Source organism: Mobula birostris, chromosome 4 (genome assembly GCF_030028105.1).
Source record: "Mobula birostris isolate sMobBir1 chromosome 4, sMobBir1.hap1, whole genome shotgun sequence".
In the NCBI taxonomy this organism is placed as follows: Eukaryota; Metazoa; Chordata; class Chondrichthyes; order Myliobatiformes; family Myliobatidae; genus Mobula; species Mobula birostris.
This window is the reverse complement of record NC_092373.1, coordinates 135,011,130-135,026,817: the sequence shown is the minus strand read 5'-3', so window position 1 is coordinate 135,026,817 and position 15,688 is coordinate 135,011,130. Positions and strand designations below refer to the sequence as shown.

General features: G+C 40.5%; 1 protein-coding gene across 1 annotated transcript in view; it reads right to left on the bottom strand.

The window, feature by feature from the left end:
- Positions 1-12,247, bottom strand: part of dctn6 (dynactin subunit 6) — a 29,391-nt gene extending 17,144 nt beyond the window's left edge. The window contains exons 1-3 of the mRNA XM_072256081.1: positions 12,144-12,247; positions 2,627-2,691; positions 1,484-1,589 (exon numbers count right to left, since the gene is read on the bottom strand). Coding sequence (XP_072112182.1) covers positions 1,484-1,589; positions 2,627-2,691; positions 12,144-12,229 — 257 coding nt within the window. The 5' untranslated portion in view covers positions 12,230-12,247. The remainder of the gene's footprint in view (positions 1-1,483; positions 1,590-2,626; positions 2,692-12,143) is intronic.
- Positions 12,248-15,688: the final 3,441 nt, after the last annotated feature.

Genomic DNA, 15,688 nt, shown 5'->3' with positions numbered 1-15,688 from the left:
TATGACAGGTGCATTCACGTAAGTGCCAATGGGTCGGCGCGGTCCAGACATTTGGTTCTCGCGGTCCGCCTATTGGGCTACAGCATCAGAAGAGCACACTACGTTCTACTCCTGTCAGCTAAGAACAGGAAACTGAGGCTACAGTGGGCACAGGCTCACCAAAACTGGAAAGATGAAGATTGTAAAAATATCATTCAATTTGAGGAATCTTGATATTCAGTGTACTTCAATGTCCTCCACAATCACCAGATCTGAATCCAATAGAGCACCTTTCGGATGTGAAGGAACAGAAAGTCACAGCATAAAACTGCAGCTGAGAGATCTGCAGCAACAGCGTGATGCTATCATGTCAAGATGGACTAGAATCTCTAAGAAATGTTTCCAGCATTTTGCTGAGTCTATGCCACGAAGAATTCAGGCTGTTCTGAGAGCAAAGAGAGGTCCTATCTAGTACTGGAAAGCTGTACCAAATAAGTGCCCACTGAGTGAACAACTAATAAAGATGAATTATCCTTCCTCATTCATTTCAACTCAAAGCAAATATCCCTCTTCAGTGTCTTCCAACTGCACTCACCAATTTCATCCTTTAATTACGAACTTACCAGTAATGGTTTCCCTTTCCTCTGTGTGGCATTTCCACATCTTTTCTTATTCCCATTTGTTCAGTGTATTTCTAGTAATTATTTCACTTTTCATTTCTTTCTCTCAAGGATCGATGCTTCAGGCTATATTCTATTTCCTATCTACACAGTGCTTCTTGGCAATGTTATCCCAAAATAAACACCAGTTTCCAATGAAATTCAGGTACTCAACTACATCTCACTACCACCAATACTTTTAAATTATCACAGTGCTCAACCATTATCCAAAACTGGATGGAGAAGTTTCAACCAACTAAATACTGGGAAGACCAAAGTCATTCTTTTACGTCCCAGTCATAAAATATTATTTCTACCTGATAGTATCCTTGTCCATAGCAGCTGTCTAATACTGAATGATATTATAGGTGATCAATATTATATCTGCTGAGAGATTAATTTTGCTCCACATATTCTCCCCATCTCGAAGTCAACTCGTGACAGTGCTCAACTCCATTCCTATAATGGATTATCAAGTGGAGGAACCATACTGTTACCATATAGTTAACTATTCATGTTTAAACCCTCTATTTGCTCCGTATTTGTTATTCTCCATAAGCTTAAAAGCTCGAGTGCTCATCTCATGCTGAGAGGTTTAGTTTCAACACCCAACAAGCACCATTCACTCATCAGCACCACTTTGCTTGGGGTGTACATTCTCTCCCAGTTAAGCAACAACTTTCTTCAAAACTGTCACCCTTTTCCAATCCTTACATGTCTGATTTCCTTGTTCTTCCCAATATGGGAGGAAATATTTACAGAACAACATAAGCACAATAAATTTCTGTTATATGTCTGGAATCTTTATCTGTGAATACCCATTTAGCATTTGCTCTCACACATACCTGTTAATAATAAGTGCTTGTTCTTCAATCAAGTTCCCTTCTCCAATGACGATCGGTCCTGCTTCTGCGATAATACGAGCCTTAGGGTGAACTACTGTCCTAGGACCTTAGAAAAGAAACTGCATTTTTACCCTCATGCTACGCCTAATGGAGAAAGCAATAGTTTTAAACTGTGAACCAGACTGATATTCTGACATACGTATGCAAGTATAAGACCAAAAATTGTTGTATCAGTTTCAGAAGTTTAACCAGCAGGGTAGATAAGAGAAAATCTATGGATATGGAGTATTCAGGTTTTCAAACAAAAATTGTTAAAAGATGTTACTGTATAAAGTTAGTTATTGGTTCTGAGTACTGAAATTTCTAAAAGATCTTATCTACTCTGATCTGGACCCAACCTCAGTTTCCTCCCCTTTCCCAGTAACTCAGTCAAAAGAAAATCTATCATTCAACCTTCATGTTTTTCTGGGATTGAGAAATTCAAAGATTTATAACCTCCGAAAAAAAACTTCTTAACTCCTCTTAAAAGTGCACCTACCTAGTCTGAATCTATGTCACCAATCTCTGTTTCCCACAAGGGAAATCAACTAAGTGTCAGTAACGTACAGAGTTCAAAAAGTCAGAATAATTAATTCAATGTCAAACTATGTACAAAATGATAAAGAGAAAGAAAAATAACAAAGGAAAAAACAAAGAAAAAGTTATTTAAATCTCCAGTAATTAAAATCTGAAGAAACAAGTCTAGCACTTATTAATTTTTGATGCCAAAAGTGATGCTCAGCAGATTAAGAAGAGAAAATCATACACATCAAGTATCAGGTGTTCACCTTCTGGGAATAGCAAGATACGTTTGACAGGAGCTTGTGTATTTACATATTTAATTGCACATATCCAGTTTTTAAAAATGCATTTTAAATTAAACCTAAATAATGAGTATCATCAGCCTGATTGTTATTGTAGAAGCAAAAAGCCTGTTAAAGATTAATTAGATATTGTGTAATTAGTGTTATTTCATTGTCCTTTGTGTTATTATGCTTGACACATTTGTGACAGATATGGCATACTGCTGGTTAAGTCAAGATTTACTAGAACCAAGCATTAACTTATTCTAAAAATAAACAGCAATTTTTAAATATCACTTACCAATAGTTACATCTCCTTTGATTTCACTTTCCACACAGACAACAGCTCCAGCTGCAATTTTAACACTGCACAGAATGCACTGTATTAGTTAAGAATACATTTACAATAAAATATATTTTCCACATCACATAGTTAATTAGTGAATTACACTTATTGTGGAATTGCTCAAAGCTGCAGTCTATTAAGCTTTGTCTCTCAAACAGAAACTGTTTTCATCTAGGAGAAATATTCTGGTGCAATTTATTAGCTTATTAATACAGTCGGCCCTCCTTATTCGCGGGGGATTGGTTACGGGCCCGCAGATACCAAAATACATGGATGCTCAAATCCCTTATTTAACCTGCCTCAGTGCAGGTGGACTTTAGGGCCCGGGGGGAGCTCTGGATCCGTTGCCCGCGGCTGCTGCTGAATCCACAGTGTTTCTGTTCCGTTGATGGAAGACGATCACAATTGAAAATAAAGTGGAAATAAAAAAGCGATCAGAAAGAGGTGAAACGCCATCGGTCATTGGAAAAGTGTTAGATTACAGTCGGTCAACGATTGGAACAATTTTAAAGGATAAAGTGAGAATAATGGAGCATGTGAAAGGCCATGCCCCGATGAAAGCTACAATTATTATTAAGCAATGCAGTGGTTTAATTATTGAAATACATACATTTCTTAAGTGTTTTATATGCACAGAAAGTCAAAATATATACTATATACTAAGACAAACGTTTGACTAACTGACGCTAAATAATACGTACCGGATGTTCCTGTTTGGACTTACATACAATTCCGACTTAAAGACTGCCTGTACTTTAAATCGTCTCTAGGTTACTTATAGTACCTAATACAATGTAAATGCTATGTAAATAGTTGTTATACTGTATTGTTTAGGGAATAATGATAAGAAAAAAAACCTGTACATGCTCAAACGAGTACTGGAGAGAGAACTTCCCGGTTTTCCTGATCCGTGGTTGGTTGAATCTGCGCACGCGGAACCTGCGGATAAGGAGGGCCGACTATATGTGTAGAGATACTAGAGAAAGAAGTTCTCTACTTCTTATCGATATCCTGGTCTCCACTTGAAACAGCCAATTACTCCAAACACAATGACACACCAGAGGCTGTGTTTTCACAAAACTATGCATTATATATGCAGAAAATTATGTCTGAATGCAGAAAATAACTTAGCTTCATTTGTAAATGATAGTGATCTGTTGTGACAACACTGGGAGTGCAGTTTGAGAATTACTGTATATGACACAGCACCTTGTAATAATAACGTTTAAAATGTTTTGATGCTTTGAGGTGCAGAAAGCTATGACTTGGAGATCTTTGTTCTTATCCATCCAAGAGGAAAAGGATGAGATTAGAAGGGCAAGAAATAAATGAGATATGGTCAAGGGCTTTATCCAAACTGGGAGGTCACAAACATGAGAAGGTCTGTAGATGTTGGAAATAAAAAGCAACATACACAAAATGCTGGAGGAACTCAGCAGGTCAGGCAGCATCGAGAAATGAATAAACAGTCGATGTGTTGGGCTGACGCCCTTCTTCAAGACTGAGAAGGAAGGGGGATGATGCCAGAATAACGAGGTGGGGAATTGGGAAAGAGATATGAAAGGACTAGATGATGATAGGTGAAGCCAGGTGGGTGGGAAAGGTCAAGGGCTAGAGGAGAAAGAATCTGATAGGAGAGGAGAGTGGACCAAAGGAGAAAGGGAAGGAGGAGGGGATCCAGGGGGAAGTAAAAGTGTGAAGTAGTGAAAGGTCAGAGTGGGGAATAGAGGAAAGTGGGGTGGGGGGTGGAGGAATTTGTTCACCTGAAGGAGAAATCAATATTCATGCCATCAAGTTGGAGGGTACCCAGAGAAAATATGAGGTGCTGCTCCTACACCGAGGGTGGCTTCTTCTTGGCACAACATGGACTAACACATCAGAACAGGATTGGGAATCGGAATTAAAACTTTTGGCCACTGGGAAGTCCCGCTTGTGCTGGGTGGTGCAGAGATACTCAACAAAGCACATCACCAATTTACGATGGGTCTCACCGATGTCAAGGAGGCCATATCGGGAGCACTGGACACAATAGACGCCCTCGCAGATTCACAGGTGAAGTGTTGCCTCAGCTGGAAGAACTGTTTGGGGTCCTGAATGGAGGTGAGGGAGGAGGTGTAGCATTTATGCTACTTGCAGGGATAAGTGCCTGGAATAAGATTAGAGGTGAGGGACAAATGGACAAGGGTATCGCAGAGGGAGCAATCCCTGTGGAAAGCGGAGAAGTGGGGGAGGTAAAGATATGTTTAGTGGTAGGAACTCTGGAGATGGAGGAAGTTGCAGAGGATAATGTGTTGGATGCAGAGGCTGATGGGGTGGTAGGTAAGGACAAGAGAGACTCCATCACTATTAAGGCAGCGGGAAGATAGGGTAAGTGCGGACGTACAGGAAATGGAGGAGATGCAGATGAGGGCAGCATCAATAGTGGAGGGAGGAAAACTCTGTTCTTTAAAGAGGGGGACATCTCTGATGTCCTGGAACAGAAAGCCACGTCCTGGGGTCAGATGCGGCAGAGGCGAATAAACTGAGAAAAGGGAATAGCATGTTTACAGGAGGTGGGGTGGGAAGAGATAACTGTGGGAATCAGTAGGTTTCTGAAAGGTGTTGGTTGACAGTTTGTCTCCAGAGATGGAGGCTGAGAGATCGAGAAAGGGAAGGGAGGTGTCAGTGATGGACCAAGTGAATTTAAGGGCAGGGTGGAAGTTAGAGGCAAAGTTGTTAAAATTGATGAGCTCAGCATGGGTGCACGTAGCAGCCCCAATGCAATTGGCAATGTAGTGGAGGAAGAGTTGGGGAGTTTAACCAGGGAAGGTTTTGAACATGCGCTATTCTACATAGCCAACAAAGAGGCAGGCATAGCTGGGGTCCATGCGAATGCCCACAGCTAACCCCCCCCCCCCCCAAGTTTGGAGAAAGTGGGAGGAACCGAGGTCACAGAGAATGGTGAATGAATCAATTCTACTTCTCTGGAACTTGTATCAGGATGGGCCAATTTTACTTGACATCCCTTCCTTTCCTTGTTTTTCAATTTATATTCTTGTGTGCCGAGCCAAACTATAAACCTTTAGCTACACATTGTGGGGACAACTATTACAGCCACTGATATACAGCACCAGAGATCTGGGTTCAAGCTTGACCTTGGGTCTTGTCAGTAATTGCAAGGCATAAACACAAGAGATTCTGTAGATACTGGAATTCATGAGAAACATATACAAACTATGGAGGAACTCAGCAAGCCAAGCAGCATCTCTGGCGAGGAATAAGTAATCAACATTTCAGGCTGAGACCATTCATAACAACTGGAAAGGAAGGGGGCAGAAGCCAGAATAACAAGACAGGATGAGGGGAAGGAGTACAAGCTATAAGGTGATAGGTGAAACCAGATGAGGGAGAAGGTGGGTGGATGAGGGGGAGGATGTAAGAAGCTGGGAGGGGATAGGTGGAAGAGGTAAAGGGCTGAAAAAAAGAAATCTGATAGGAGAGGACAGTGGATCATGGAAGAAAGGGAAGGAGCAGAATCAGAGGGCAGTGACAGGTAGGTGAGAAGTAAAGGAATGAGAAGGTAACCTGAATAGGAAATAGAAAAAAAAAGAATGAGAGAAGGGGCAAAATTACCAGATGTTGGAGAGATCGATCAGGTTGGAGGCCGTCCAGACAAAACATGAAGTGCTGTTCCTCCAACCTGAGTTTGGCCTCATCATTGGCAGTAGAATCAATAAGCGTCAAAACCTGGGCTCTGCACCCCTCCCTGCAACTGGATCTTTGACTTCCATAGATAGACATGTCAGAATGGAAATGGGAAGTCGAATCGAAATGGGTAGTCACCAGGAGATTTTAGCTTTTAAGGCAGACAGAACAAAGGTTCTTGACAAATCAATCATCAGGTCTCACTAATGCAGAGGAGGCTGCACCAAGAGCACTGTACACAATCGATGACCCTGACAGACACACAAGTAATGTATCACCCCACCTGGAAGGACCATCCAGGGTCCTGAACGGCAGTGAGGGAAGTTGTGTTGGGGCAGGTGTAGCACTTGTCACAGCTTCTTCCCCTCTGCCATTTGATTTCTGAATGAATACTGAACCCATGAACACTACCTCATTATTACTTTTATTTCTATTTTGCACTATCAAAGATGGTGACGAATCAGCATACAAGAGGGAGGGAGAATGAGTGGTATAATAATAACAACCTCTCACTCAATGTCAATAAGACCAAAGAACTGACTGTAGACTTCAGGAGAGGGAAACCAGAGGTCCATGAGGCAGTATTCATCGGAGGATCAGAGGCGGACAGGGTCAGTAACTTTAAATTCCTGGGAGTCACTATCTTAGCGTACCTCTCCTGGACCCACCATATAAATATAATTCCCAAAAGCACGAGTCTGCAGAGATTTAGCGGGTCATCAAAAGCCTTGGCAAATTTCTATAGATATATGGTGCAAAGTGTGCTGACTGGCTGCATTATGGCCTGGTATGGAAAACCAATGCACTTAAGCAGAAAATCCTGCAAAGGGTCGTGGATTCAACCCCAATGAGTGAGCACATCTATATAAAATGTTGATGTAGAAAAACAGCATCCATCATCAAAGATCCTCACCACCCAGGCCATGCTCTTTTCTCACTATTGCCATCAGGTAGAAGATACAAGTGCCTCAGGACCCGCACCACCATGTTCAAGAACAGTTACTACCCCTCAAACATCAGGCTCTTGAATAAAAGGGGATAACTATACTCATCCTATTTCTGGTGTTCCCAAAACCAATGATCTCACTTTAAGGATTCTGCATTTTAATGCTCATTATTTATTGCTATTTATTTATATTTGCAGTTGTACAGTTGTTCATTAATCCTGTTACAGTTACTGTTCTATAGATTTGCTAAGTATGCTTGTAGGAAAAGAATCTCAGGGTTGTATGTGGTGACATGTTTGTCGTCATCATCATCATCATCAGGTGCCATGCCCAGTTTGAGCTTTGACTGCCATGGCCCACACACTCCTGTTTCAGGTCAAGTAGATCAATTCATCGGCATTCATTTCCGGTTCTCTGGCTGCTGTCTCCATCATCATTTGTCTTTGCCTTCCTTTTGCTTTCTTCCCTTCAATCTTTCCCATAATTACCATGTATTCTAACTCTTCAGTCCTAATCTTTTTGTGCTTGCTCTGTTCATGACATCCTCATTAGATATTCATTTCATCCATGATGTTTTTTGCACCCTCCTCAAAAACCACATCTCTGCTGCTTCAATTCGTTTCTTCATGTTACTAGATATTGTACAACATTCTGAGCCATTTAACATAACTGGATAAACATAACATTTCAGTGCTCTCAGGCGGGTTGTTATGCCTAGTTTAGAATTGGTCAGTATACTCTTCATTCTCGTAAAGGTATCTTTTGCCATCCCTATTCTTCTTTTGATGTCCATGTCGCACCTGCCATCTGATGTCACCCAGCTTCCTAAGTAGCAAAAGTTCTGTACTTGTTTTATGTCTTCCCCGTTTATTCTCAGCCTGCTGATAGGATTCTCCTTCTTTTTGGCTATCACTATACACTCTTTTTGCAATTGATAGATAGACCCATTTTTGCACTTTCTTCAACAACTACAGCAATTAAGTTTTGTAGTTCTTCCTCCGTACTTGCAATTAACACAGTGTCATCCACATATCTAAAATTATTGATGTTTTCACTGCCAACTTTGATACCCAAGATGTCTCTTATTTTTTGTAATATTGTTTCACTGTACACATTAAACAGATCAGGGGAGAAAACACAACCTTGTCTAACGCCTCTCTTGATTTTCATAAACTGACTCACTTCTCCATCTATTCTTACAGCGGCAGTTTGTTCCCAGTACAGATTTCTGATTAGGCAGAGATCTTTCGAATCTAGATCCAGAGTTTCCTGTAATATTTCAGATAACTTATTGTGTTTCACTTTATCAAATGCTTTTGTGTAGTCGATAAAACAAACAATCTTTTTTGCACTTGAAATAGCTCATTCTGATAGTATCCTTAACATCAATATTGCGTTTCTTGTACCTTTGTCTTTCAAAAAACCACATTGTTCTTTACCTATTTCAGCTTGTATCTTACTTTTAGCTCTTGTCATCAAAATTCTTGTAAGTATCTTAGCGATATGACTCATTAAACTTATGGTCCTATGTAATTCACATTCTATTGCTCCAGGTTTCTTAGGAAGAGTGATAAATACTGATTTTTTCATCTCTTCTGTTATTATTCCAGTCTCATAAATGTCATTGATTAAATCAGTAAGTTTCTCAATTTCATGATCTTCAAGGGCGATAATTTGTTCTATTACTAATTCATCAGGACCTGCTGCCTTTCCTTTCTTCATCTTATTTACTGCATTACGAACTTCAGATTTTAAAATACTTGGACCTTCAATGTTCTTCTTAATTTCTGGTTTTTCGCCTGAATCATTTTCAAACAATTCCTGAATATACTTAGTCCATCTGTTCATAATCTCATCTTTTTCCATAATAATGGTACCATACTTTGCCTTCAAACATCCACCTGAAGAACAGAGGAGCTTTTTTTTTTTTACCAGAGATATTCTTAATTTGTTGGTGTAACCTTTTTGGATCAGTAATAGGGATTCTTTCTAATTGTTCACATTCCTGGGTTAAACATTCTTCTTTGGCTTTTTGACATAAGCTTTTAACTTTTTTATCTAAGGACTTATATTCTATAGGATTTGCTTTCTTCGTCTCCCTTCTTCCATTAGAATTTTGATTTCATCTGTCATCCATTTATTCTTTGTGCTTTTTTCTTTTTTAGGAATCGTTGACTTTGCTGATTCTACCAAGGCATCCTTTAGAGAGTTAAACTTCATTTCTACATGATTGCTATCATCTTCAACCGATTCCATTTCTAGACTTTGAAATCTATTCCTTACTTCAATTGTAAATTTTTGTCATAAGTTTTCTTCTTTAATTAATTGCGAGTAGTCAAGGATTTTTCAGGCTTTTGCTTCTTTAGTTTTTTAAGTTTTACTTTTACATGACATATTACTGGGTTATGGTCACTTTTACAGTCTGCACCTGGATATGTTTTGCATTGAGTCACTGAGTTTCTAAATCTTTGGTTTATAGTAATAAAGTCAATTAGATTTCTGGTGTTATCACCTGGACTTTTCTAGGTCCATAAACATCTTGAATGGTTTTTAAAGTAGGTATTCATAATGACCTGATTATGAATCTTACACCATTCTACCCATTTCTCACCTGTTTCATTTCTTTCCCCTAGTGCAAATTTTCCTATGGTATTTCCATCAGCACCTTGTCCTACTTTAGCATTTAGATCTCCCATGACAGTAACAATATCTTGAGATCTGCATTCATTCTTTGCTTGTTCAAGCTCTTCATAGAATTTATCTATCGCCTCATTTGTTCCATCTGTTTTTGGTGCATATACCTGTATAACTGCTAAATCAAATGGTTGTCCTCTGAATCTAACAAGGAGCACTCTTTCTGATATTGCCCAATGTCCTAAAACACTTTTTGCCATGTTTTCATCCATAAGAATTCCTACTCCATTAGTATGGGATGTTCCACAAGAATAAATTAGTGTTTTATTTCTATCCTGACATGTTCCAGCACCTGTCCAACGAACTTCGCTAATTCCCATGATGTTAATCTTTAGTCTTTCCATTTCATTTATCACATTGCCCAATCTCCCTGCTTGATATAAGGTTCTTACATTCCAAGTGGCAATAATTTTCTTTTGTGTTACTTGAATTTTATGAGCAGTAGCTTGATGACGGTCAGGGATCCCCTGCTGCCCAGAATCAACCCTACTGAACGAAGCATCTTCAGAATTGTCTTGAAGATCCTCTTGACGCTGTTGTTGTGCGATACATTTTGTGAGTTTAACCATGGTTTTCTTACCAAATAGATTCTAGGAAACCTAGTATCTAGTAATGGTGATTTGCTATTGCCTTCCGTTGGGCGAACTAAAGAAATCGCCATTTCACTTCCCAAATATTCATCCGCCTGTACTATAGCCATTGGCATTTGAGGTCCTAGCTCATCCGCCTTCTCCATCATAAGTTCAGTTACTGAAACTACCGGATCTGCTGTTGGCCTTCGCTCGTATCCTGAGCAGGAACCCTTGCAGGTGCTATCGTTCCGGGTCAGAGCGGCCCTGGGAGCAATAAATGACTAAGGGGTAACTCCACTTTACCCAAAGCTCTGTAAGTTCCCAATCAGAGCCTCATCACCGGTTGCAGTTTAGAGTCAGAAATGTTTGCACTCTGATAATAAATTTTACTTTTACCTTTGAACACTATTTATTTAATTTAACTATTTAATATATATACTTACGGTAATTCAGTTTTGTTCTATTATCATTTATTGCATTGTACTGCTACCGCAAAGTCAACAAATTTCATGACGTATGCTGATGACATTAAACCTGATTCTGATTCAGTCTTCACTGAGGGGCCAGTAGTGGAAAAGGTGAGATATTGACAACCAGTAACTTGAAGGTGCTCACCTTTTCCACTACTGGCCTAACCATCCTTGTTGTTATACTACAGTACCTCTGCCTGACAGTTGGAGTTTAAAGAGATTGTGGGACAGATGGGAGAAGCCCTTGACAATGCTGAAGGCTTCGCATGTCCTGGATTGGGGGGAGGGGGGAAATGCCAGTGATTCTCTCAGCAGTCCTCACAATCGGTTGCAGGGTCTTGCAGTCAGATGCCTTGCAATTCCCATATTAGACAGTGATACAGCTCAAGATACTCTTGAAGGTGCTCCAGAAGGATGTGGTTAGAATGGGGGTGTCGAGCCTCACTCATTCGGAGTTCAAACTCATTAAGAGTTTGAGGAGATTAGGTACGTCACCAGGACTCTATCACATTTGTACAAATATACCTTGGAGAGCATTCTGACCGGTTGCATCCCTACCTCATACGGAGGCTCCCATGTGCGGGATCGAAAAAGGCCGCAAAAGATTGTACTTGGCTAGTTCCACCACAGGCACAACCTTCCCCACTATCGTGGATATCTTCAACACTCAAGAAAGCAGCATTCATCACTAATGAGTTTCACCATCCGGGATTTCCTCTCTTCTCATTTCTACCACGGTATCCTGAAGACCCATACTCAACGTTTTAGGAACAATTTCTCCCCTCCACCATCCGATTTCTGATCGGTCCCCGCCATTCTTCTTTTGCACTATTTATTTTATTTTATAACATCACATTATTTATCTCATATACCGTACTGCTGTCATGGAAAAAATATTCATGACATATGTTTGTAGTAATAAACCTGATTCTTATTCTGACACCTCCTCAAACTCGAACACAAAATTTACGAACCTCTTACCCCCATCCTATACCAATAAAAACCCACAGATTATGTAGAATTCCGACCCTTTCTCCTATACAATTTTCATTCAATCAATACGTTTCTTGCCAAATTTCAACCTGCGCTGCCGTTTTTTATTTACCTTTTCTGCACCAACCTCCCTGACCCGGTCTCCATCTTGCCACGCCTCACGGCCGTCACGCATGCGCGCCGTCCCGTCTCCGGCATGGTAACGGCGCGTCACGCATGCGCCTTGCAGGGGCCGATTCTGGGACGAATCTGAAGCCGCTGATCTCCATCTCCTTCCCAAGTTGTAACCGTACTGCACGGTAACTCCGGCAATGTCTGCCCTTGTTTTGCAGGCTTTACGTTCACAAAACAAACGGGTTAATGGCGGATTTTGTTTAAAGTGTGAAGTTTACAGTTTGCAAAAATCAACTTAGAGAAACACAAACGCGAGGAATTCTGCAGTTGCTGGAAATTCAAGCAACACACATCAAAGTTGCTGGTGAACGCAGCGGGCCAGGCAGCATCTCTAGGAAGAGGTACAGTCGACGTTTCAGGCCGAGACCCTTCGTCAGGACTAACTGAAGGAAGAGTTAGTAAGAGATTTGAAAGTTGGAGGGGGAGGGGGAGATCCAAAATGATAGGAGAAGACAGGAGGGGGAGGGATGGAGCCAAGAGCTGGACAGGTGATTGGCAAAAGGGATATGAGAGGATCATGGGACAGGAGGCCTAGGGAGAAGGAAAAGGAGCGGGGGGGGGGGACCCAGAGGATGGGCAAGGGGTATAGTGAGAGGAACTATATATACACACATTCTTTCTCTCTCTCTCCTTTTTCTCCCTCTGACTATACCCCTTGCCCATCCTCTGGGTCCCCCCCCCTTTCTTTCTCCCAAGGCCTCCTGTCCTATGATCACCTGTCCAGCTCTTGGCTCCACCCCCCCCCCCCGTCTTCTATCATTTTGGATCTCCCCCTCCCCCTCCCCCTCTCAAATCTCTTACGAGCTCTTCCTTCAGTTAGTCCTGACGAAGGGTCTCAGCCCGAAACATCGACTGTACCTCTTCCTAGAGATTCTGCCTCGCCTGCTGCGTTCACCAGCAACTGTGATGTGTGTAGCTTAGAGAAACACAAGCTGAACTACTGTACTTTGGGCGAAGGACAGTCGTGACAGTGGTGGCTCCTGGAGTTCCAGCAGAACATTTCTTATTAATGGCGAATAGGACCTGACCAACTGCAGTGGCCAATCCAATAATGTATAAATAGCCATCTCACATGGTTCTTGAAAGGTATATGCGCGTTCAATATACATTTACGAGACAAAAGAAAACACTCCCTTGACATGTTTCTTGTTCCCCCTCAGAATTTTCTGTGTTTAAATGAGATCTCTTCCTTTTCATTTGAACACCAATGTTCCTTGACCAAACCACATCATCTCCTTATAAAGTGACCCTTTCATCCCAGGAATCTGTCAAGTAAGTATTCTCCGCAACATCTTAAAAACAAATATTACCCCCCCATAAAGAAACCAAAACTGCACAAGAATTTTTTTAACCTACAGATGCTGAAAATCGGAATCTTAAACAATGATGGAAAAACTCGGCAACACACAGTGTTAAGAGGAACTCAGCAGATCAAGCAGCATCTATGGTCTAAGTCCTGATGAAGGGCTCGGACTGAAACAACAGATGCTGCCTGACCTGCTGAGTTCCTCTGGAATTTTGTGTATTGCTCTGGATTTCCACACCTGCAGGATCTCTTGTGTATAAAACCTCAGCAAGTGCGGAAAGAGGGATAATCAGATTTTGGTTTTACAAAACTTTGTGAAAACTCAAAGAGATGCAAGTTAATTTTTGGGTGAGACCCCGGGAGTCGGCACTGGGCCCATTGTTTTTCCTCCAGACGATGGGAATAGTGATATGGACATGGAAAATTAACTTGCATCATTTACTCAGTTATGACAAGGGGTCACAGATCTAAAATGTTGACTGTTTCCCTTTCCACAGATTTATGCTAACTGGTTACCTAGTTTTCTGTTCATTCTAATATCAGAATCCAAATCAGGTTTATTATCATCAGCATGGGTCGTGAAATTTATTAACTTAGCAGCAGCAGCAGTAGTACAATGCAATACATTAGAGGAATAAAAATAAATATGTATATCAATTACACTAAGTATATATCTGTATATTAAATAGATTAAAAATAGTGCAAAACAAATATATATTTTAAAAAGTGAGGTAGTGTTCATGGGTTCAATATTCATTTAGGAATCGTATAGCACAGGGGAAGAAGGTATTCCTGAATTGCTGAGTGTGTGCCTGGCTTCTATCCCTCCTTCCTGATGGTACCAATGAGAAGAGGACATGTCCTGGACGATGGGGGTCCTTAATAATGGACGCCGTTCCTTGAAGATGTCTTGGATTCTACAGAGGCTAATACCCAAGATGGAGCTGACAAATTTTTCAATTTTCTGTAGTTTCTTTTGGTCCTGTGATTAGCCCCCCCCCCATACTAGACCAGTGATAATATTACTCACAATGCCATTGCCTTTCACCATGTGCAATTGATCACTGGGAAAATGACAATGCATTTTAATGTTAAAATGCTAACTAACAGTGCACTCTGGAGCAATGTGCATGAAATCAATCACTTTCTTGTTGTAAATATCCAAAGAATTTCCAAGTTCCTTAACCCCTAGAAACAGAGAAGTCCCTTTAATCCTGCACATGCAGGACATTTTTATTATGATTAGGTTTATTTTGTATTCATTCAACGCTTTCTTTAATTGTTATATGATGGAATAATATTTTTTCCTATGAACCTACTAAGTTTAAAGGAAGCATAGAAGCAGGCCTCGGGAAGCTTCAAGAGAGTGTGGAAAAGCAAATGAGTAAATTTCAAGAAAGTGTAGGAATGAGGGCTCCGGTAAGCTTACAGGAAGCATTGAAACTGGGGCTCAGGTGAATTTAAATGGGCCGTTGGAACTGAATCCCTAATGTGTGAAAGGAATAGAACAACTCATGGCCCCTGGGTGTGAAAAGAAGTATGGAAACAGGAATCCTGGTATATAAAACAGAGCATTGCAACCAAATCCCAGTGAAATGGAAGCTGAACTGCTGTGATTTTTGAATAGTGTGATAGCAGGTAACAGTTCCCAGGATATACAAGGGTTGCACTCCTGAGAACTACTGTTAATAGATTTTTTCACGTCAGAAATTTCCATTTTATTTACCTAGCCATAAAGTATCACTTTTTATTCTTACATTTAATCAACACTACCCCTAATTAAATGAATGGACTGTATCCAGTTGTTAATAATGCAATAAAACATTTTGTAAGTATTACCTAAGAACTTTTCAAGCTAAAAATTAATTGGAGTATTTGTGGAAAGTCAAATGTTCCATAGCCCAGATTCCCTGTGTTGGTGTTTTACCACATAATGCCATATATTAGTCATTGCCATAACTTCCTTCTCTATCCCAGGTCCCATCCTTACTGGACGTTATTTTCCAAGGCAACAGTTCTCCTTATGCCAGATACCAAAATACTTCTATTGAAGGAAATACACAGAAATTTTACCATGTGTTAGTTTAGAAGGAAAGATTAAGCAAGATAGACATATTCATTAGTGTTTAGAATGACAGGTGATCTTACTGAAACTTGATAAGAGTCTGGGCTTAAAC